This window comes from Leptinotarsa decemlineata, unplaced genomic scaffold, assembly GCF_025532065.1.
Source record: "Leptinotarsa decemlineata unplaced genomic scaffold, Ldec_3_MD MMD2_tig00026354_RagTag_RagTag, whole genome shotgun sequence".
Lineage (NCBI taxonomy): Eukaryota > Metazoa > Arthropoda > Insecta > Coleoptera > Chrysomelidae > Leptinotarsa > Leptinotarsa decemlineata.
In genome coordinates, this window is record NW_027412702.1 from 17,142,499 (window position 1) to 17,168,168 (window position 25,670).

At 34.9% G+C, this 25,670-nt stretch overlaps 1 protein-coding gene across 5 annotated transcripts in view; it reads right to left on the reverse strand.

The window, feature by feature from the left end:
• The window catches only part of LOC111514053 (uncharacterized), a 453,014-nt gene that overhangs the window by 304,186 nt on the left and 123,158 nt on the right, over positions 1-25,670 (reverse strand). For 3 of the 5 annotated variants that reach the window (XM_074184384.1, XM_074184383.1, XM_074184382.1), the window contains exon 2: positions 8,684-9,731. The exons of the other annotated variants lie outside the window; for them this stretch is intronic. In XM_074184384.1, the coding sequence (XP_074040485.1) occupies positions 8,684-9,691 (1,008 nt within the window). In that variant the 5' untranslated portion in view covers positions 9,692-9,731. The remainder of the gene's footprint in view (positions 1-8,683; positions 9,732-25,670) is intronic. 5 annotated transcript variants of the gene reach the window in all.

Sequence of the window (25,670 nt, forward strand, 5' to 3'; positions counted from 1 at the left end):
ATATTTTTAATGAAACCCCACACGAAATAATCTAATGGATTGCCATCTGGTGTTCTAGGAGGCCAACGAAAAGGTCCATTATTACCAATCCATCTGTCTTCGAAGATTTCGGTTGAAGCTTCGCTGACTGAATGAGAATTATGGGGTGGAGCACCATCCATTTGGTACCATACACGTTCTTTTCCTGGTCTATTATTTAAAATCATTTGAATTCCATTCCTCAGTAAATCTTCATATTTTGATGCATTCAAATTATCATCATAAAACTCTATATAAAAAATTGACTCATTCTTTATGGCACAAAATACATTGAATTGCCATCTTTCTTGAAAACCCCTTTGGCGGACAAAATGGGGATTTTGTGGCGCCCAATAATGACTGTTGTGTCTATTGAAAACTCCATTTTTTGTGAACTTGGCCTCATCTGTCCATATGATATTGTCAAGAAAATGTTCATCCTCTTGAGTCTTGACAAGTAACCATTCAAAGAATTCCACTCTACGAGGTAAATCAGTCTCTTTCAAATGTTGGACAAAGTAGAACCTATAAGGATGTCATTTATGCTCATTTAGAATTCGACAGCCTCGTGCAGAGAAGCATTTGGAAATGCATGAAAGAATCCCAAAACTGTTATACCATTGTCATCATCATCCACTTTAGTCTTCTTACGAATGATTTTTGGACGGAAGGTTCCATTCAACCTACAGTTTTTTAGTAGTCGATTTATCACATTATTATTCGGCTTCGGAAGTTGTGGATATCTTTCATGAAATACTCGGCATGTCCTACTTGCAATTCTATTGCTCTCACCATAAATTATTAATAAATTCAAGAAATCTTCATTACTGTAACCTAATCTTGACATTATTCTATTATAATTGGTAGCTATCAGTCAAAACCACCAACGAAAGTCTGACGTTAAATAATTGGTCTATTTATTTTTCCAAAGCACACTATTAAAAAATATTGTATACTATGTATACAAATTGTAACTTTTTCTAAGGTAGGTACATACCAATTTCGAATTGACTGATCTGAGACAGTTAAAAAACTGGATCAAAAAGAAATATTACTAAGTATAAAAAAAATTTTAATATCCAAAATAAGTGATGAATTCAAAAAAACGAGCAAGAAAACCACGTCAGTTTCCGTTTGAAACAGTTTATCTCGAAAACGGTTCAAAATAGAAATAGTATTATCTGAACAAAGTTAATCTAAAATGGGAGATAGAGCTCAAAAATGTTGAAATATACAGGGTGTTCCATTTGAAAAAATTTAGTTCCACTCATTTTTTCATGAGATCAAAGTATCTGCATTTTTTGAAGACCCTGTTTGAGGCAAATGAAAATATGACTCGGAGAGAAGATCCTCATAATATCACTCCACTTCATTTCAAATTTGATCGTTTTAGTGCAAGATAGTTCAAGATTATCAGCATTAATGAAAGTTCATGTTTGGTAAAAAAATATCGAAATTAATTTATATCTTCTAAACGGTAATAGATAGGTATAGGGAATTTGTTGACAAAGTGATAATGAATCATAATATGATATTATATACGGGGTGTTCCATTCGAAAAATCAAAGAAGCCGCTACTTTATAGGCGTGTAGGTCATATTGATTTATGCATACTGTGAAATTTTCAGGTTGATCCGTTGAATAGTTTGTCAGAAACGGCTCATTAACGCTCATCATGAAAAGCCCTGTATGTATAATTTTGAAATTGTCCTTATAGGACGGAATTGCAGTAACGTGTATTACAAATAAAAGTGGTAAAAAACATAGAAAGTTTCAATTCTTTTTTCTTCATTATGATCCCCTACCATATAGTAACGCTAGCCGTCAATTAATAATATAATATGATGCTAATTAATAAATTTTTATACCGTACAGTAATCTGTTGTGAAAAACCCTGCTATTTCTTCCGATTAAATTTAACGAGAAAATAGAAATATTTTTATAATCAAAAATTCAGAAGTACATATTCAATAACTAGGGTTTCTCTTTTCAAACTTCATCTCTCAGTATCAATTACTTACGACGCAGTGAGTGATTTTTTTTGAATGATTTTCCGCTTTTCCTGAACTTTACCATTATTCTTGCCACCGTCCTGAATTGAACATTTATTGCAGGAAATGACGCTTCAAAAAGTCTAGCTACTTGTCAGGAAACAATTTTTTCCTTATCAAATTTCATTTCCTGTCAATTTCGATAGGTGATAGATGACGTATAGTGAGAAGTATCCATATAAGTTTCGTTATAAATAAGAGCACAAAAACCTCCGCTAGAGTCCATGCTATGCGGAGAAAGTAGCATTTCAATTCTAGCATAGTGAAAACCATGGTGAAAATCCATTAATTTCAGAATAACTCAGATACCTCAACAAATAATGTTCAACGATATTTACGCTTGAAGAATCAATAACGTCATATCTAGAAGTGAACCTGAATTTGTAGCAAAAATTATGAACAAATACTTGAAAATCTAACAGCGGTTTTTATTACTATGTCATATTTTTTTCACTACATTTTCATTTCCTCTTCATATTGAACATGAATTTCGGTCATAATTAATGTTATAAGCACAAACTTAATTGAAGGCTCATTACAATTTTCCCAATAAGTATGTTTTCATTTTTGATTTACTCTTTTTTGACAATTATAACCCTGATTTTTCCATCTTTGACAAAAATATCTCTTTCAATTCGAAATATTTGTTCCTCATCAACAAATAGATTCACCAAAGTTAGAGAAGATAAAAAAGATTAGGTGGGAGAAAAACACAGTTAAATGGAAACGAAGAAAAACAAAAAATAAAACAATTAGAGCAATGACAGCACAATATATTCAGAGAGGGTCTAAGATTTCAATCTGTTCCACTAGAAAATGTTTTCTCGTATCTGGAATTCGGGTGAGCTTCATAACATAAGAGTTTATTATTTATTAAACTGTAAAGAAATGTGATCGTAATGAAAAGTTGACATGTATTTGATGATAATGCATCAAATTGATTGAGGAGGATATAATTATCACTAGGTAGTTAGTTCAGTTAACGCAAGAAAACAAGAGGTTTGAGAAATTCAATTTGTTATATACAGGACGTCCCAACAAAAACTTGACCTCCCCTGTAAGTCAGAATTGGACATGTAATCGAAAATTTCAAAGCACACATCAATTTTTATTTCTAGGGGGACCAATTCTGATATGGAAATCATACCCTAAACTTTACCACCCTGCCGTCAGCAACTACCCCCATATTTATTTCTATGGCATGGGGGTGCAGTGATACATCATTTGAAAGGCTTTTGTCCCTCTATTAACTCTGTAATTTTTTTTGAAACTGGTTCATTCGTTATTGACAAATTAAATGTTGAACATTCCCCATTTTGATGAGGAAATCAACAACAAATAATATCAGTGGGAACAAAATCAACGGATGAATTGTTCAAAATGACCTCCACCTAGTTCCATACAATAATACAGTCTACTCTCGAAAGCGTTCCGTACATTATTCATGATGTCCGGAGTCAGCCATCGGCATTCCTGAATAATTCTCTGTTGCAGGTCTTCTAGATTTGTAGGCTCAGTAGAGTACACTTTCGACTTCAGGTGTCCCCACAGAAATAAGTCCATCGGTGTGAGATAGCCACGTCACAGTCTTTGAACGAACATTATTGGAAAACGTTCGTCCATGATTACCAATAACACCGGCCTAAACATTCAATGTTTGTGGAGTTTCTGAATGTGTTTCCATCACCAAATGAGGATTCACATCGCTCCAGTAACGACAATTATGTATAATCACTTTAACATTCAACATGAAAGAACTTCCGTCTGAAAAACATGTATTGTATAATAGATTTGGGTTATTGGTCAATTTCTCGCTGAACACCTCACAAAACTGAAGTCGACGATCAGGATCATCTTCGTTTAATTCCTGAACTAGCCATATTTTGAAAATATAGAATTAGTAGGCTTTCAAAATCCGAAAAATACTAGTAGCTGATTCAGCAGACGCTCTAGCTACTTGTCTGCTGGATTGTCGATTATCCATTTATACATGTCCTAAAACTGCAATTTCTACTCCGTCATTTCTGACAGAACAGGACACGTCATGTTTTCTGTTGTGAACAGAACTTGAAGTTCGAAACTTGTCCATTAACTGTTTAACGTATTGGTGGCTCAAGTTGTGGTCTGGATGGTTCGTATTATAAATTCTTGCAGGAGCTTCAGCACATTAATTATTTCGATAATAGGTTGCAACAATTTCTACTCTTTGTTCAGTAGAATAAACTATGTTGGAACACAGTGAACAAAGATGACTGAATAATAATTCATGAAGAAGTGACGGTGGCCAACTATCTAATTTTTGTTCTGCGACAACTAGATTCAACAAAAACTACCAGTGCAGAAAAAACTAACAGTGTCGTTCATTTCAAAACATTTACTACTAATTGAATAAATTCTACAATTCTAAAAGACCTGCGACAGAGAATTGTTCGGGAATGCCGATTTTTGACTCGGGGCATCTTCAAAAATATAATATATAATATAAGGAACGAACTTTTCGAAAGTAGACTATAATATTGTATGGATTCAAATATAGGTCATTTTGAACACTTTATCCGTTTATTGTGTTGCCATTGATATTACTTTTGTTGATATCCTCAATAAAATGAGCAACAGCGATTTCTCTGTTTTTTCTTAAATAAAACGTTCAACATTTAGTTTCTCAATAACGAATGAACAAATTTCGAAAAAAAGTACAGAAGTAATGTGGGACAAAAGACCATTCAATTCCCTTGTGTATCTTGTGTGCCTATCATTCATTACAGAATTGTATTCTACTTTTTTTTCTAATGATTTTTCTAATGATATTACTAGAAAAAGACAAGACATGACAAGTACAATATTGAAAATTCAAATAATCATCCATAAAAAGTTAAAACAAAGAAATCCTATATTAAACCCTTGCCGAACTCCTGAGATTTTGTTATATGAAAAAGACTAGGTAATTGAGGTAAGAGGCATCTATTTACTTTTTTGCACCTTCCTCAACATTATCTGTGGGTCGAAATTAAGTTATTCCCTAACTTGTAACAATCTCGGCAGAAAATCTTACTAACAGCATTCCAAATAAAGTTTTTATGTCTTTTTTCAGCTCCATATGCGTCAATCTCGTTACGCCCAAATAAGAAAACAACAATATCAGACGAGGTAATGGCAAGACAACAACATCATCCTTCCTTAACGAGCATACGATACACGTAACTGTGCTTATTGTACATGTTATAGTCTTCATGAGGTATACTAACATGAGAAGAGTGCGGTGGTAAGTGTTCTGCTCTATGCAAATTTCAGAACAGAATACAAGGCGAGAGAGTATTTTATCACGAACTTGAGGAGAATTACCAAATTCGGGGAACAATTCTCTCGTGACACAAATTTCCGTTTAAGACTTCCACGTAGAATTAATACAGATCCCTGTATTTCATCAGTTCGGACTTCCATTGTTTGATATAATATAAATTGATTTGATAACCCTGAAAAAAAATCAAAAAGATTAACCGAAAATATAAATTTTATTCAACATAAAACTGAAATTACAAAAAAATAACATACAACAACAGCTAAACGAATAAAAATTGAAATATTAATAAAAGCTGAAAAAATTGAAAAATTAAAAATATTATCAACAAAAAATGAAAATTGAAAATATTATCAACAAAAAATGAAAATTAAAAGAATTCAAACCAAGTTATGTCACAACGTTTCGATTGTTAGTATCCACAATCGTCTTGGGGTGATAACTGGACTTATTCCTTCGAGATCTGACTATTTATAGGTCATTCGAGTGCTTTCACCTATCCCCTCTTCCCTCTTTCCGCTTCATTGGTTTTGGTGAGAGATGACCGTTTGGCGGAAGTTGCTCGTTTTTCGCTTGATTAGAGGTTTCCATAGTTACGTATCTCTACGCTAGCTTGACTAAATGCGTTGTTAGTTGAGATCCCTATTTGGAAACGAGTGCCTAAATACAGCTGAATCAAGTGTACAAGTAATATTAAATCTTCCACCATTACGTTTTTATAGGGAAGAAGGAACAGACATCAGTGATTACCAGACAACCAACTACCAGGCCAGATATGAACAACTGATATTCACCCGCAGTCCGATGGAATGGTCGGGAGGCATAATCACACCATAAATAACTACCTCTCGATTTTTGTCTCCGAAAACCAAAGAGACTGGAATAAATTGGTTTCTCTCTTTCTGTTGGCATACAGGAGCTCCCAACATGACGCGACAGGTTAGACACCATCCATGTTGTTAACTGGTCGAGAACTGAAATTCTCGATAGATGTATTGTATGACTCAAGAGGTATCTATTTCAGAGGGGAATAGTAAACAAATTCGCCACATCCAAATTACAGCTTTTCAGCGGCAGGATGAAGATAAGATTTGACAAAAAGTCGCTGCCAATGAGCTTCAAGGAGGGCGATGCAGTGTGGCCCTATCAACTCCAACTTCGAAAAGGTTTGTGTCCCAAGTTGCAGAGACGATGACAAGGACCTCACTTGGTAACCAAAAAGAGAAACGAGTTGGTGTACAGAATCCAATTGTCACCCAGAAGCAAGTCTAAATTTGCCCACATAAAGAGACTGAATCCATACATGGGTCGTGATATCCCCTCTTGGAATGTTGTTCGGGGCGAACAAACTCGGGGAAGGCGGTAGTGTTGTAAATCACGTCCTAAAGAAAATAACGCCGGCCACCACTGGCAGCCAAAAACCAAGTGTAATGTAGCTAACAACACGCGAATGTCCGATGTTCTCTGCCGTTCTGACGGCTTCGATGGAATTCCGAGGAATTGTCCAGCGCCTTCGATTGCCAAATATAAACTCGATCCACTCGCCTATCAAGTCAAGTGGAAGTGACAGTGCTGTACACGGAGCGATCTAGTAAGGCGATAGACATTCGAAATCGATGTCTCGATGTCAAAATTGCATGAAGTGACCTTCGAATTGCTTCCGCATCCACCGTATTTTCCAGATGTGGCCATCAGCGATTTTTTCCTGTTCTCAGACCTCAACAGAATGAATGCCGATGAAGAGGTATTCTTTCAAACTGAGGCCTTTTTTTGAGGTAGAAGGTAAATTCTTCTACAAAAGTGGTATTGAAATGTTAGAGCTGAGCAGCACTGGAATGATTATGTGGCTCTTGATGGAGATTACGTTAATAAATGAAGCCAGTTAAAAAAAAAAAAAACGCGACTTCTCTCTCAAGCCCGGGACTTCTCAGCCCATGTGTTGAGAGTAATTTACAATTGCTTCTCGAAGTTATTTTAGTAATTTCTGACATTCAATAGCCTGAAGATATTCCCATCGAGATGTATGTATTGGCATAATCCAAATAGAATCATTGAAGCTTCTTTTACGAATCGGTTCAATCTGATCTACCTTTCTGATCGATAATATAAACATCGTACACTTTTAGGCACCTTGAGTTTAAGTGGAATATTGTTGTAGATCATGCCCGAAAGAAAGTAACGCCAGTCGCCACTGGTAACCATAAACCAAACGTGACGTAGCTAAGAGCGCGAGGATGCCCAATGTTCCCTGCCGCTTACGGAACAGCGAGAGTCTACCGATGTCGATAGAACTCCGGCGAAAATTCTACGATGTTCGATTACGATATCCAAACGCTGGCTGCGAGCGTATCGAGACAGTCAAGTACACAGTCAAGTGGACGTTACAGTGCGGTACGTGAAGTGATATAGTAAGGCGATAGACATTCAAATAATAGTTGAAGTTTTAGTTGAAGTGTTAGTTGTAATTAAAGTGAAATAAAGTTAAGTTTGATTATTCAGTGTAGTCAATTATTGATCAACCCATGAGTAAAAACGTAACAATATAATGTCACATTTATGTCAGTTATGCCACTGACTTGAAGTCATGTACTCGTACTGAAAGAAATGAAATGCATTTCAATTGAGTAGTGACCTTACTGTCCCACAATACATATTTCGTCCTTGATCATTCGACATGTCAAACAACAGGTAGGTAGATTTAAAATATTTTTAACATACCCTCCATTTGATAAATTGTAGGGAGACCTGAATATTATATTTTCATTCAAAAACTTGAATTATCTATTTTGCTACACTCCATATTTTTTCAAAAATTGAAATAATTTTCAAATATCAGAATTCTTTTTGAATATTATCAACATTCGATTACTAAACATAGAAAACAACGTGAAAAATATCTTCAAAATTAGCCTATGAATAAATCTCGCTTCATCAAAATTCAGACGATTATGGATTGTAACAATTGATATGTCGCCAAAAAACTAGTTTCTTCAAACCTGATAATACATTCAGACAATAGAAGTCCGAACGTCTAACATTCTTTTAATGACCCATTGCACGTATCAATCCATCACATGTTAGTTTCCCAAAGGTCCTTGAAGTTTTCGTTGTCTTTCAGTAAAAACTGCAAATGATCTTACGCTACTGATACATTTACAAAGAATTGATTATTAAATTTTCTGGTAGTGACTGAAAATATCATGTTGATAATAATTCATAAGCTTTTTTGGAATTCTCTAATTTCAACCAGAAACAAGATTGCGGCTCTACATATGAACATAAACAAAAGTGTCCTAGAATGCTGGAAAATACTCACTTTTTCAATCATACTCTGCGTTCTCCCAATAAATCCTCCACCGTCCTTTTTGGTACCAGCCCTTAGGTTGACCGGCTTATAATTTATATCATTCATAGCGTCATAGTTAATAAAACTGAGATCGTTATAGCTGACGCTAATGTCGGTCTCTACCAAAGACTGCAAGGACTGTCTCCATTCCTGATTCATCTTCTGGACCAGCTTCTCTCGACTGGGTTCCTCTCTCTCCGTCTTCTTGTTCACTTCACGGAAACTGAATGATCGCTTCAGAAAATTTGAAGAGTCCTCGCCGATGTTGTGAACGATACGTCTGATGAAGGATGGAGTTCGTAAGTGGGGCCCCTTGTGATTGAGTTCGAGAGCAGAAGCAAACTTCTTGCTCTTTTCCAAGGTGTTGGAGCGAAAGACTGGAAGCTGGGCCAGGTTATCGTGCGTCTCTTCCTCCTCTCTGCTCTCCTTGCTCTTGAGCTTGTCTTTCTTTCCGAAGATGGCGGCGAACGATAATTTCTTCTTCTTTTTGTCTTTGTCTTTGATTTTCTTATCTTCTGAAGTGGTAACTGGTAAAGGTTGCTTAAAGGCTCTGTTGTCGTTTTCGTCAAGTTCGGACTCACGCAATGTGCACTCGCTAACGGCTCTACGGTGCAGATTCACGTAATTGTTTCTACACTCGTTCACTGTAACATCTAAAACAGATACTCTTCTATTGGTAGTTCTCAAGTACTTGTCATCTTCCGATAATTTCTTTTCGCGGATCATCACGGTTCCACTTTCCGAAATGTTCATCGCACTTTCGCACATTTCTTTCAAGAGTTTTTCTATAAATTGTTCGGTATCTTCTTCCTTATCATGATCTGATATATTATCCGGATCAGAGCCAGCGTGATCCGCTCGCGTTTTGTTATTTGACATTTTACTAATCCCATTTGATAACCGAACTTTGTCCTTTTTATGGTGTGTTGGATCATCTAATATATTTGGGGTGAAAGTACATATTTCTTCGGACACCATTTTTGAACGACGGGCTTTTTGTCAATTGAACACATATAACCTGTGAAGGTGACAAAGTGAGTGAAAGCATCCCATTCAGGCAACCATATCGTGGCACAAATCAAATATTAATTTCTGTCATACCTCTGATAAAGAAGTAATAAAGCAAATATATTCATTATCAGAAACGAAGATTCTACTACGTTAGGCTGGCAAAATAGTTTTCAAATAATGAGAGGGAATTGACTACAATGTGCTAGATCACTACCATGACATCCTGGCAAATAGAATGGTAGGAAAGAAGCAATTGAATGGTCATCGCACTTTCAAATCATGAAAATAGTAACAAATGAAAGATTGGAAGATTGGAAGACAAATAATGTTGAAAAATTAAAAAATGAATATTCTTGAACATTGGGTAGGTACAAATTTGTAGATATTTTTTATTACTCTGTATAACGACAACATTTCAAGGACTTCTACTTTTTACGCACCAAATTGTTCATATTTTGCCCGATTCCTCCAAATGTACTAAAAAATGGAGGCTTTTTAAAAATTCGTGGAAAAACATTGAAACAAGTTTGTCGCTCAACAACAATTGAAAATCCAACATCGCAAGCAGAGATGTCCTAACAATGTTTGAAAATAAAGATATTTTCCAACAAACACTGTCAAAAATGAAAAGGAAGCCATTCCAAAAGTTTCCAAATATTAATGTCTCTAAATTAAAAAAAAAATAGTGGATTCGGTTGATATCATTGGAATGGTCTGAAAATGATTCAACATTAGGTCGAAAATACTAAAAAATCAGAAAGAACAAGTTAGGACAAACGAATTATCAAATAATTATAGTATTTTACCTTGGATTATTTTTTTCTGCGGAATATATTCAGTTGAAGTCAACTTTCAAACTCTGTTATATATATTGAAATAGACACAAAAATTACGGATATTATCAGTAACCATTAACAGCGACTTTGTATTATCAGGTAGGTATACTGTTTATTGCCGTTTCAAAATTATTTCCTGCTAATTCGAAATGACACGGTGAAAAGTTATTGTACAAATACATGTTATTTATTATAGTTAAAGCAGTTCTCTTCATTTTGATAAGCCACTTTTATGATTAAAAATTCAGTATTAAAGTTTAAATATTTTTTGTATGCAACTCAGCAACGATTTGTTATTCAATAAAAGTTTTAATATTTCTCAATTCCTTGAGGAAACCATGACCCTGATAGAACAACACAATTCTGAAAAATATTAAGTAAGTTGATTTTTGGCGGATTTCTCCAAGAGGAAGAGTTATATTTTGAATTTTAACATTGACGTGTACCTCTTGTACTTCAAAAAATGTCATTTTCATTTTTCTTGAAGGACAAAACACAAGCACTACAGGAAAATCCTCAAGGCGCTCTAAGAGCAGTGCCTGTGCGAAAGTAGCGATTCACATTGGATTTGAATCGCTGGAGATTGAATCCATTTAGAAAAACGTTCTCAGAAGTTTATTCCACAAAAATGCAGTTCTCCAAACGAAAGATTTCTTAAACAGTGAAGTTCTGAGTACTGAGTTGAACCTCAAAACAATGAGCAGCCGCAGTGTGTACAGTTTTCTGATTCGCAACAGTGTTCCAAGGTTTTGAGAGGCAGCCTTTGGAATTCCAGCGACATGATTGTGCCAAGACATATTGTCAAAACAGAAAGCAGAATTGTCTGACTTGACATTATTATATCCGATTCGGAGACCAGTATCTTTTTGCAGAAAACAGATGCCTGGCTTTTTGTAGCATTGAACTGAATCTGGTTACTTTCACCCCATTTCGAAATCACTCCTAGATCCTGTGCCAGTAAACAAGAGAAAGTTTCAAGGCTCCCTATTCCATATTATAATGAAGTGAAATGTGAAACGTCTGGTATAGAATAAATACGAAACCAGCGCTTCTCTCAAACACCAGAGCTGGAACACTTTTCTCGACGCGCGTTCCACAAACCAAGTTGGCGTCGCCAGGAGATGAAGTAGTAGATGGCAACTTGGTCATTTAAATGCGCGTCTAGAGGAGTGCTGCAGTTCTGGGTTTATTATAGAGTAGTTATTGTCGAAAATAAAAAAATGCATCTTCCATTTGACATTTTCTGTAGAACAAGACGTACTTGGACTTTGATGTCGAAGTTAACAAAATACCACTACTTATTTAAATTTTTGAAATGTATAGAGTAGAAAATGTTATTCGAGAAAAAAAATATTAAAAATTACGTTGATTGGTGACAAATTCAATTCCAGAATGTTCATTTGAAGACAGAGTAGACATCCATAGATGACGTCATACTGCCGCCATAATTTAGGAAAAAGGGAATGGCCACTTGTTGAAGAGAGACTTTTATGTTCTCCAGAAAGGTCCAAGAAATATAAAGGGTTGTGTTTCAAATTCTTAGCTTAGGTTCATTTCCTACCCAACTCAAATAGACTTTCAATTGTTGATCACGATCAATTTGTAAGTGTAGACAAACTTTGAAGATATGGAATAAAATACAGATATGAAATGTGTTGAGTATGTGGAATAGTTTTTCTCCTTTCACAAGAAATATGTCAAGATTGCTTCAATTGCCTGAATGGAATGACGTTCTTGAAACCTCAAAATCAACCTTGAATTTATTATTCGTAACAAATGTTCAGAAGAGTGTAGATGAATAATATTTCTGACCATGAAAACGTAGCGAAATCGATTGAAAATTGGTTGTATCGTTTTAATAGTTTTGTACTCGAAAACAAAGGTGAGCTACGCGAGTCATAAAACATATTTGATATTTCACTAACTGGTGACGTAAGTCGATTTTTTTTTCTGTAATCAGTTCCACGAAAATGTGCATCGAATTCATTTTAACGTCGAACATTCAAATGATTTGAAAATATTGAAATCCATGAGATCAGTACTAATCAATTCAAGAAATACGAATTCATTTACTAAAATTTTACTAAAATGGAAATAGTGCAATAATTATATGGTAAAATTTCAGGTTTGAATTGAACTCAATTAAAGTTATATAATATCTCATTTTTTACTATAATATTGCATTATTAAGGTATTGTTTATTTCAATTATGGATTTGCGAATTTATCAAAAAAAAATCTGAAAAACTTTCTTTTCGATCATTTTATCGAATTTAATAACCACATTCTCGTTACAATTTGATAATGGATCCATGATGTCGTTTATTGATATTTCATATCGAAGATAACGAGTATCATCCAAAATAACACATATTGATTTTTAAAACAGATCACGTTTTCGAAATTGTATGAGTATGAGCAGAACATATTCAGATATAGCATACAAGTCTCAAGTTTTCTTTTCATTATTTGCTTTATCTTTTATCATTAATATGAAAACGAAGTAGATACTGATCTACATTTTGAGACTCAAACATTATTCGGAACTAATTTATAGAACTGCACGTTCAGTTACTTTGAATATAAGTAAAGGTATTCCTCAAGGACCAATACTCAGCCCGATATGTATTATGCACTATTATACAGGCGATACAAATGCATCTTCTTGTGATGAGCCAGATGATATTCCTCAGACACATAAGGTACATATATCGCCACCACCGATATGCAAACCTTTCCTTGTCAAGTCAGACACATTATCAAAACAGATTTGCTCAACACGATTGCTCTACGATTTTCTCTATACAAATACAACTTAAGTTAGCTATTTTACAGCAAAACACATTTAACGTTGATGCAAGTCATTCAATAAAAGACAGAATTTTTGTTTTGGTGTGGAAAAGTTTTATCTTTCTGACCAATCTAACATGAGATGGCAAGTGAAATACTACACTTAAACAATTCTTATATGTATTTAACTTTTGAATTACCTGTTATCTACACATATTCATTACACCACTTTATTTTGTGAACCTAGAAAACCAAGTCATTCAGTTATTGAAGGGAAATAATAAAAATAATAATAGTCTTCATTTCTTATCAGTCTCAATAGTTCCAAAATTGAAAAGAACTTTCATTAATTTCACAACAGAAACATTTCAGAGTTTTTTCAGGAAAGCACAACATAATGGTTAGCTTCTAACAATTTCGAAAATTCATCACAGTCACTCAGTTTTCAATTACTTTCCATTCGGTCGGTAGCCGGTCGGTTCGGCGTGGGTGCTTTGTTCACTCACTCAAATCGACCACCGCGTTGGTCGGTGGTTCGAGCCCCAGGTTGAACGATCTATTTTCACTTGCTATCGTCCAACCCGTGTTAGGAATCACATATTGAAAGGTAAGACCTTGTTAGTCCTTAGCTCGTACAAGTTTCGACTTCCGAGGGTTGTCGTTCGTAGTGTTGCGGCAGCTGGTTAACGGAAAAACAGATTTCAAACAGATTTTTTTTCTAGACCATTTTAGTACCAATTATTCTTAAATTTGCGAAACTTTTACTTCAATGATTTAAGCTCAGAGTTGCATTTTAAAAAAAATAAATCCATACGTACTATCTTCTCTGGTATAGTCGAAGTAAACGGTATTGTGCACTCTTAAAGTTAGCGGCACTCTCAAAGGCTTAAAAAACCAATACATAGAAATGAACCGGCAGCGAACGAATCCAAGTGGAGTCAAGAATTGGCGGTTCGTATTGGATACTTTTTACTAACCGAGTTTAATGATTGGCTGAAGAGTCACGAATAGTGACGAATAGAAAACGGGGAATGCGGGATTGGTTAACGCCGTCGTGTTCAGTTCAGGAACTGATCGCGATTGTAGTGTTGAATTTCGATATTGGTGCAGTTATAATTACTTAAAATTTTTGTTATCTGTTTAAAATGTGGTGTCCTTGGACAAGTACTAATAGTAATAACGAGTGTGATAACAAAGCAGACTTTTTCCAGTGTAGTGATTCTCCAATAACGATGGTGAACAATGCGAAAATGAGATAACAGTGAATAAGATTCGGATGCATTTGAATATTGAAACACAGAGAGTATGTTTCAATGTATAAGAATCTACATCTCAAGTTTGGTTTCGAGGGAAACAAACTATTACAAGTAACATCAGATTTGACCGAAATTCCTTTCTCAACTGTACGTAAAATAGTCAAAAACAAACCTTATGAACGCAAAACCTTTAGATGTTCATCTAATGAAATCATTGAAAAAAACTCTTCAGAATTAGATAAAGAAACTGGGATTTATATTTGAAATAATCAACAAATATCAAGCAGTTATGGAAAGCAGAAGAATAGTGGAATTGCGGAACAAATACCTAGAACAAATAACTAAATATAGACAAGAACAACGGATAATTTTCTATTTGGACGAATCTTGGTATGACACAATATACAATAACCTTAATATTGAAAAAATATTCATTATCTTCATTTTTGCAATTATTCCTTTCATACATGAACCATCAAACTTCCACTTAGGCCTAACCATTTTCCATTTAAATTACGCGTACTTCAGTCAAATCAAGCATGCATGTCAATCCACTTATAGATAAACTATATTTCCCAGTTATCTGACGATATTTTATCGTTATTGAATGCGAGCAGAAATGATACTTGATTTATTATTCTATTACAAAAACGCCCTTGAATTCACCACACTTTCGATAATGTAATGGTTGTGGCAGACAATTATCGAACCGTAGGTATTACTCACTGTACTGTAGAAAAAAAGATTAGTAGGTATAAATTTGTTTTCCTACAAGGAGACGAGAACTGGATTATGGTACGACTGACTTTCGAACTTGAACTTCGCTTGATTATTGATTGTTTGGCGAACTTGATACGTATTTCTCTATTCTATTCATAGTCAACGCATATTCTCCAGTAAATGAAAAATCCCTCACACTGGCCATAATTTTGCATAAAATTTTGGAAATTTTTGTGAAAATATTTTGTAACGTTTTCTATGAAGGAAAAACAATTCACAAATAGGTGCTCGTAAAGTAAGCATGGGCTTACCTTGCATCTATTGAATCAAAAAATGGGAATCTGACAAAACAAATACACACATAAAAGCAGTGAATTACTCAGTAACAAAAATATCCCTGAAGAGGAATGAAGTTGGGTATGGTATAACAGTTTTGGGATACTTTCATGCATTTCCAAATGCTTCTCTGCACGAGGCTGAAAGGGAGATAGGTATACCCTACGTGACAATTTGTCGAATTCTTAATTAGCATAAATGGATCCCTATAAGTTCTACTGTGTCCAACATTCGAAAGAAACTGATTTACCTCGTAGAGTGGAATTCTTTGAACGGTTACTTGTCAAGACTCAAGAGGATGAACATTTCCTTGACAATATCATATGGACAGATAAGGCCAAGTTCACAAAAAATGGAGTTTTCAATAGACACAACAGTCATTATTGGGCGCCAGAAAATCCCCATGTTGTCCGCCAAAGGGGTTTTCAAGAAAGATGGCAATTCAATGTATTTTGTGCCATAAAAAATGAGTCAATTTTTTATATCGAGTTTCATGGTGATAATTCGAATGCATCAAAATATGAAGATTTACTGAGGAATGGAATTCAAATGATTTTAAATAATAGACCAGGAAGAGAACGTGTATGGTACCAAATGGATGGTGCTCCACCCCATAATTCTCATTCAGTCAGCGAAGCTTTAACCGAAATCTTCGAAGACAGATGGATTGGTAATAATGGACCTTTTCGTTGGGCTCCTAGAATACCTGGTGGTAATCCATTAAATTATTTCGTGTGGGGTTTCATTAAAAATATGGTTTACTTTACTCCAATAACAACAATGGAAGATATGAAATCGAGAGTTACAACTGCTTTCAATAGTTTGACTCCAGACTTGATCAGAAGCGCTACACATGACAATCTTTTGAAGAGATTACATTATATTATCTGTGACTAATTGAGGAACATCAAACGAAATCTGTTTTACAAAAATGAGTTATGAACAAGGAAACCATGTCAATTTCCGTTTGAAACAGTTTATCTCGAAAACGGTTCAAAACAGAAATAGTATTATCTGAACAAAGTTAATCTAAAATTGGATGTAGAGCTCAAAATGTTGAAATATACAGGGAGTTCCATTTGAAAAAATTAAGTTCCACTCATTTTTTCATGATATCAAAGTATCTGCATTTTTTGAAGACCCTGTATGAGGCAAATGAAAATATGACTCGGAGTGAAGATCCTCATAGTATCACTCCACTCCGTTTCAAATTTGATCATTTTAGTGCAAGAGAGTTCAAGATTATCAGCATTTATAAAAGTTCATGTTTGGTAAAAAAAATATCGAAATTAATTTATATCTTCTAAACGATAATAGATAGGTTTAGGAAAATAGTATATGAATTCGTTTTCAAAGTGATAATGAATCATAATATGATATTATATACGGGGTGTTCCATTTGAAATATCAAAGAAGCCGCTACTTTATAGTAAAAGCAACAACGCCGCTTCGTCTGAAATATTTTAGTCGTGTAGGTCATATTGACTTATGCATACTGTGGAATTTTCAGGTTGATCCGTTGAATGCCAGAAATGGCTAATTAAGGCTCATCATGAAAAGCCCTGTATAGGGTGTTCCATTTGAACATGTGAAGTTGATATTTTCAATATCGACACGTGTTTCTGTATACAGGGTATTCCATATTCAATGGTCTATTAGACGTATCTAGAGAACAAAAAAAGATGAGCGTTCAAATATTTGGTTACCGATGTAAATTGAAATTGTTCAACTCCAGAAAGAATTAGTATGTTACTTGAATTTTATGTATATTAATATGATAATTCAAAGAAAGGTAATTTACTATTAAAATATTTTATCGATTATTTTGTGTATGTACATATATTATAGGTACCATAAGCCAATTGTACCTTCTGTGGGATTAAATAATGATACTAATAATGTACATACACAAAATTAGTAATATCATTTCAAAGTCACGTTTCAAATAATAAAAGAATATTTTGTGCTTGCTAGTTATATTTTTATAATATTGTCAGTACATGTCTGACGCACACTAAACACTGATCGTCTGTCCGACGAAAGAGGAGGAGTCTGTCTTCCGCTGACGTATTTGTAAGAGATAGGAAATCCAGGTAAACTGATCTATATTCAATCAACTCCAGATTTGAATTTTTTGTACCATTTTATCTCTAATTTGTGAAGGCTAAAAACAGACGACTACAAACAATCATCACATCGGCATATTTATAAAAGATGCAACAAAAATATAAACGGTCTATTGGAAAATATTTGCATATTTTACCTGTGATGGTATTATGATCAGGACGAAAATAACTGTACCCTCATGGTGCTTACTCACGCTAATCATCTGTCAACCACATATACTAATAATCATATATTTTATGACTTATTTCTGGGAATTGAGGATTTTATTATTGATATTTTGTTATCTATACTGAAGATTGGTCGATTCAGTTTGGGTGACATAAATGTGTGATGAATTTGGCTGATACTTGATGAAAATCTATAATAATTGAATAGAACTGGCCGATACTTGATGAAAATCCATATCAAAACTAATTAACACAGTTTATTTTATGGTTTTCACTATGAAGGGTTTTACAAAAATCGCTTGAGATATATGTTGGCAACGTCTCTTTTGCTGTAGGTACTGAAGTAACTTGAAATATAGGCCAGGCGTACTATGTTGAAAAATACTGATTTTTCAGAAAAATTCCTTACAGGGTAAACTCAACGGGAATGAGTTGGGAAGGTAGTCAGTAATGCTGGGGCAAAAATTCAACAGCTGAATGTTTGCAGGGGCGGAGGGGTGGATGTGAAAATGGGTGAAAAACGGTTTTTCGTGGTTTGCGGACAAAATAATCGTTTTAGAGAAAAAAGTTAAAGAGAAAGTTGTAGATAATGAAAAAATCTATAACTTTTGTATCCATACTTTTTTCACATAACGTCAAAATTTTCGAGTAAAACGCAAAAAACCACCTTTTTCGTTTTTTATTTTTCATTTGACGAAAAAAAGGCGTAGGTATCACTATGAAAATTTAAGCAATTGTATTATTTTTCATCACAAATAAGTACCATTTATTTTGCGATAAGTTAATTAGTTTCTGAGAAATTCGCGTTTTTCGAAAAAAAAACACTTTTTTCGAGTTAGTCAAAAAGGTTTTTTTTTAGCACAGACAACTTCCACACCGCTCATTTTCTTCGTAATTACATCAGCTTTCAGATGGAAAAATAAAAATATACCACTTCAAACAAAAAAACTCGTTTAAAATGCAAAAAACTGAAAAATTGTGCTTGTTAAAGTATGTACACTCCCTAATGTACACGATTAAACTGTCGTTGGTATTAATTCGCTCTTCTTTACCTACAAATGTTAATTTGAATTTTGTAGCTCATGTTCAGAGATCAAAGCATCATAGGGGGGGTATTTATTGTTTGAATTAATTTTGGAGCAACAGCTGTGCTTCGAACGGAACACCGTTAAAATCAGTACGTGAGCACCTTTTCAGTCAGAGCGTTTTATAGAGTGTGTCATCGTAAAATAACAAATGTTAATCTGTTAATTTGTGAAAAAAGAACTTATTCAAGTAAAAGTTTACTACGATATATTACATAAAATGTATAATCTTTTATTTAATAGAATATATATATATATATATATATATATATATATATATATATATATATATATATATATATATATATATATATATATATATATATAAATAGATAAGTACTCTTTGATCATTCCCATATTGATTTCAATTTAAGAGCCACCGGTATACAGCTGTTTCAGCCTATTGGGCATCGTCAGTACCGGACAGGCGGTCGTCGATTGAAGACAAAATGAGAAAAAACCAAGAAAGTACTTCATAAAAATAGCTGCGTAAACGCAAGCGAAACATAAGTGGAATCACTTATTGGTGTGACACCCAAGTCAACTTGCCAAGTTTTTATGTCAGTGTTGGTGGTTTGACCAATCAACCGACAACTGCGGTAGCAGAAATTTGGGAAGCTTCCCAAGTCAACTTGCAAGTTGACTTGGGTGTCACACCAACAGGTGGTTCCACTTATGTTTCGCTTACGTTAACGTAAGCGTATTTTTGTCAAGTACTTTCTTGATTTTTTCTCATTTTGTCTTCAATCGAGGACCGCCTGCCCGGTACTGACGATGCCCAATAGGTTGAAACAGCTGTATACCGGTGGCTCGTAAATTGAAATCAATATGGGAATGATCAAAGAGTACTTATCTATTTATTTTTTGATTTTCATGTAATTATCTACATTCAAATTGGAAAAATTACCACCGACGGAAGGAGCTGCAAAGCAGCACATTTTACGTGTGTATCACCAGCTTCAGTCATGGTTCGGAAATTCAATTAATGCAACGGATTGGGGTTGGAAGATGTCTAGCGACGGCATCCTCATGCCAAACTACACCGATGAACAGTTGATTCCTGACAGTTTGCTTGAAAAAATTCATTGCAGCTGTGAAAAAGGCTGTAATACTTTGCGCTGCAGTTGCCGGAAGCATGGTTTAAAATGCTCGCAGCTGTGCAGAAACTGTTGCGATTCGAATGAGTGTTCTAATATCGAGATGCAAAGTACCCAAATTGACGACACGGATGATGTTTTTGCTGAGCAACTTGATCTTCAAGAAGAATCCGATAAAAATGTACAAGACGAAGGAGAAGAAGAAGAAGAAGAAGAACAACACCAACAAGATCAACAACCAGGGCCGCAAAGTAAAAAAGCGAGAATTAATTAAATTAAAACAATTTTTTATCTCATTATCTTATGTATAATGTATGGTTACCTGCACCTTTGTTAAATAAACATTTTATTTGAAGCTTTATTTGTTCAATTTGCCACTATAAAACTTTGATAATTAATTGAAAGCATCCTAAATATTCTATAATAAAAATTTTTCAATTGTATTTTAGTTCAATAACCGTTTTATTACATAATATGAAACAAACACAAAAAAAAGCACAATTTTGCAGTTTTTTGCATTTCAAACGATTTTTTTGCTTAGAGTAGTATATTTTTATTTTTTCATCTGAAAGCTGATGTAATTACGAAAAAAATGAGCAGTGTGAAAGTTGTCTAGGCCAAAAAAAAAACTTTTTTGACTAACTTGAAAAAAATGTTTTTTTTTCGAAAAACTAATTAACTTATCGCAAAAAAAATTGCTACTTATTTGTGATAAAAAATAGTACAATTGCTCAAATTTTCGTAGTGATACGCTTTTTTTCGTGAAATGAAAAATAAAAAACGAAAAAAGTGGTTTTTCGCGTTTTACTCGAAAATTTTGACGTTATGTGAAAAAAGTATAGATACAAAAGTTATATATTTTTTTATTATCTATAACTTTCTCATTTAACTTTTTTCTCTAAAACAATTATTTTGGCGGCAAACCGCGAAAAACCGTTTTTCACCCCTTTTCACCCCCACCCCTCCGCCCCTGCAAACATTCAGCTGTTGAATTTTTGCCCCAATATTACTGACTACCTTTCCAACCCATTTCCGTTGAGTTTGCCCTGTAAGGAATTTTTTCATCCAAAAAATATAGTACGCCTGGCCTAATACCACAAGGCCAAAACGTACATACACGAAACTAGTATCATCAGTTTCAAGCCACACAATAAAAGATATTACGTGCTGGCTGGTTAGATTTTTATAATACTGTCAACAGTTTATGTCTATCGCACACTGAGCGTCTGTCCGACGAGAGAGGAGGATCCTGCCTTCCGCTGACGTATGCGTTAGAGAAAGGAAACCAGACAAACTGGCATGGTTACGCGTTAAGTAACGAAGCATTTTACCCTCCCATGAGAAGTTATCACTCCAGGCTCCAGAACAGAGACATCAGTATCATTTTAAGTTATACCACATGAAAGTTTGAGCTCATGTTGAATAATCTGAAATGGTTGTCAGCTGAAGATAAATATATCTAAATTTACCAAAACAGAGTACCTACTTCAGAGAACTCATAGCCTTCAAATATAATATCCATATTCCTCAATTTTCACAGTTGCAGCCTTTGCCAAATAATGAAGATATATTTTGATAATAGCCTGAATAACTATAAATACCGTTAAAACTGAAATATTTCAGAAAACATCTGCCTGTTTCTGTTTTTTACTATCTTTTAATAAAAAATGTCTTTCATAGAATAGCTCTCTGATGTCTATATGTCACTGAGATATAATATAACTGATTTGAGTTTTAGTCTCAGTTTCAATACTCATAATGAATAGCATGATTATCAATATGGTGAAAACACAGTTTTCTTATTTACTTTCACATTTCTCTGTAAAGGATCACTTCTATCCGAAATAAAAATCGTTTGTCAAAATATAGATATATCTGTGTTGAATACTAACAGACTCAAAAGAGCTCAATCTTATCAGAGTGCCTAGTTTTAGTTAAAATTTGAAAGGTACGGGCGAAACACTGATAGTCAATTAAAAATGATTTCCAAATACAGGTAGAAATTCTCATTTTCACATAATTTCTGGTTGAATTTTACATTAAACTAACTGACTGCTCACATCCTGATATGAAAACTTTCATCAAATTCTGGTGAGTGTTGAAAAATTAAACTTCATCAGATTGTGTCTAATTTTCAAAGAGTAATACTTCTGAATTTTATTTCTTTTCAAAAAGTCAATATACTGGGTAGACTGCAAGATTTCTGAAATTTCCACAGCAAGAGTGAACAAGAAATAATACTTGTGATGCACTGTTTGGAACCTATGGTGTAGTAATGGATATTACTGGAGTTTTAAACCAACACCAAACCGTTTTTTTAACACCTCGACACCCCGTGGGTTGGGCTCCCTATCTGAATGGCTGAATGGCCGCAGGGTGATATGCGGTCACGAACGATCCCCTTGGGGAACTGGGCGAAACCTCATTGTAATCAGCCTACCTCAGGAAATGCAGGGATCTGCCAAAGGTGACCAACTCTTTCCTTACTACTCGAGGGAACACACATGAATGAAACAACAGAAACAACAAAAACAAAAACCAATCCCGAGGCTGGACAGAAGTGCTCACCTCAAGCTAAGGCGGTGACTAAGGATGAACAGAAATGTCCACCAAAATCTACCGCTTGGAATGAGGCTGGACATAGCAGGTCACCTCCAACAGCAAGGGCATTTCCTGCGGCGGGCGCCAAGAGCTCCGCCTTGAATGAAGGCAAGGAACCGGCTTGTAGCTGCCCCTGTAGGGCAGCCGGTTCCTCACTTGTCCACCTCCACGGAGGGAACCCCAAGAAGGTTGAAGAAGCCGCGCAACTACAATAATATCGCTGCACCTCCCAAAACCTTCATGGAGGCCACCGTGAGACACCTCAAGGTTACAAAGATTGTGTGTTCGGCAAGTCTTGGCTAACACCTGCCAATATCAAGGAGATGTTTCTCAGTGACCTGTTCACCTTCCTGGAAAGGACATGATGGACGATGACCTAGGAGGACAACTCCTCCCTCCCTACTCTACAGATACCAGATACCAGATCACCAACAGATCACCAAGTGATCATCATCACGTATTGAGGTGTTAAAATAACGGTTCGGTGTTGGGAAAAACTCCAGTAATATTCAAGAAATAATAATGTTGATAAATTCATAAAGTTTCACAAATATTTCAATGACTCGTTCCAAATGTTTTGTTGGCACCATAGAAAAAAATCAGTCAGAGTGTATTGGACCAGAAAAATATAAATCATTTCAAGTTTCACTAATTCATTTTGTAATATAGTAGCTGCCACACGCCCGATTCCAATAAATCATTTTTTATATTTTTCTACTGTTTTATCACACGATCTAACCGTGAAGTTTTTGAAATATTTCGTTGAAAACCTTCGACGGACCATTTATCTATCGAATACGCCATTCATATGCTAGTTTTCATGATTGATAGCTTTTTGTTTATTTTGGAAACAAAATTTAATTTGATAAAGCAAAACTTTAAAAATTATCGACACCAAGATAACGTTCTAAATAAAGAAAACACGTCACTTACCAAGGATTGTCAGAAAACGAATGTGAACATGTGGAGAAATATAGGTACATAGAATTTTACAGGCCTGTATCAAAACATCAACGTTATTAGTATTATTTCGGATAAATTTCAATTCATGAAACGAGTCACTTTCAATTTTATTGTTTCGGACTTCCATTATTTAATATGATTGAAAATCTATGAAAGAACAAATAAACTTATAATGAAAAGCTAAAATATCAATTATATTAAACAATAAAAACGTGAAATGAAAATAGAATAAAACGAAAATGAATGAAAATGGCCACAGAGTAGAAGAAAAGAAATAAAAAGAATTAAAAAAAATAAGCAAAAATTTAAATGAAATTAAAGAAAAAGATTTCAAACCAAGTTATTTCACAATGTTTCGATTGTCGGTGTTCACAATCGTCTTCCGCGGTGCCTGTGCGGAAGTAGCCATTCTCGATGGATTTGAATCAGTGGAGATTGAATTGTTCCTTAAAATGTCATGTCTGAATTGAAGGGGTTATACCTTTAGGAGTGATTAATTTTTGGGAAATTTTTGGCTTTCTACTACTCCATCTCGTAGTAGCTGTTTTAGGAGGACTTTCTTTCAGTTTGTGTCTGAAAGTTACTTCTTTGCATGATCTACACATCCATGTATAGAGTTACTTATTTTCAAATTGATTACTTCCTTCCTTTCTTTGGAAGATTCCCTCATCTTTTTTTGTATCAAGATGGGGTAGTAGAAAGCCAAAAACTTTCTTTCCTAAAAATGTCATCTTTGAAAACCTATTTTTCCGTTAACCAGCTACCCTACAAACGACAACTCTCTAAAGTCGAAACTTGTGCGAGCTAAGGACTAACGAGGTCTCACCTTTTATCGTGTACAGAATTTCGTACTCTATACATTTCAATTTTTTCATCTCTTCTTAGCTCATCACTTATATGATGTCGTTGGGCGATTTCTGGCCAATTTTTCTCTACGAATTCAAATTGAACCAAAGCTCTGCCGAAACAGCCCAAAAAATTAGCCAGGCAATTAGCAATAAAATGCCAATTAACGTAGGTATGCTGAATTTCGTTCCGTAGATTTCAACCTCTAAACTCAGAAGTGGTCGATCTACAATAATCCAAGACGAAGATTCAAAGACACTGATGGAGACTGATCCATCAAAAACGGTGCTTGAAAATGGCGGAAGAACTTGGTACTTGATATTTAAAAACGTATTGGAAAGGTCAACAAGCTCGAAAAGTAGGCGCCCTACGATTTGAACGATCCACAAAAATTACTACGTTTCCAGGTCTGTTCTTTTGTGCTTTTGTGCAACCAAGATCGTTTTTTGGATTGGATCGTCACGTGTGATAAAATTTGCACACTCTGCGACAACATGAGACGTTCAGAACAGTGGTTGTATACCGATGAGCCACCCAGTCACTTTCCAACAGCAAAAGCCTACTAAAAAATACCATCGTCACTGTATGAAGGTCAGCGGCTGGTGTGGTTCACTATTACTTTCTGCAACCAAGCTAAACCATCACAACAGAGTATAATTGTGCGACAATGGTCAACACAAAAGGTCCGATCCTGCTACACGACAACGCCCGTCCACACGTTTCACAAATCACCGTCCGAAAATTAAACGAATTGAACGTCGAAGTTCTGTCCCACCCACAAAATTACACAACCGACTACCATCTTCTCAAGCACTTCGATAACTTTCTCATCGGTGGAACCTTCGCCAATGAGGACCAGGCAGAAACGGTCTTCGTCGACTTCATCGAACCCAGAGCACATAATTTCAACGCTGACGAAATAAATCGACTTGTGTTACGTTGGCAAAAATGCGCTGATTCAATTGGAGCTTATTTCGATTGGACTGCATGTGAATTCACTGAGATATTAAAGTTCAGAATAGCGTCACAAAAACGTGTAGTACTTTTTCTATTTAATGAAAAGGAGCAAATGCAGACGGAAGCTCTTTGTCGGTTGGCACTATGGGTTCGTTTACAAACAAAA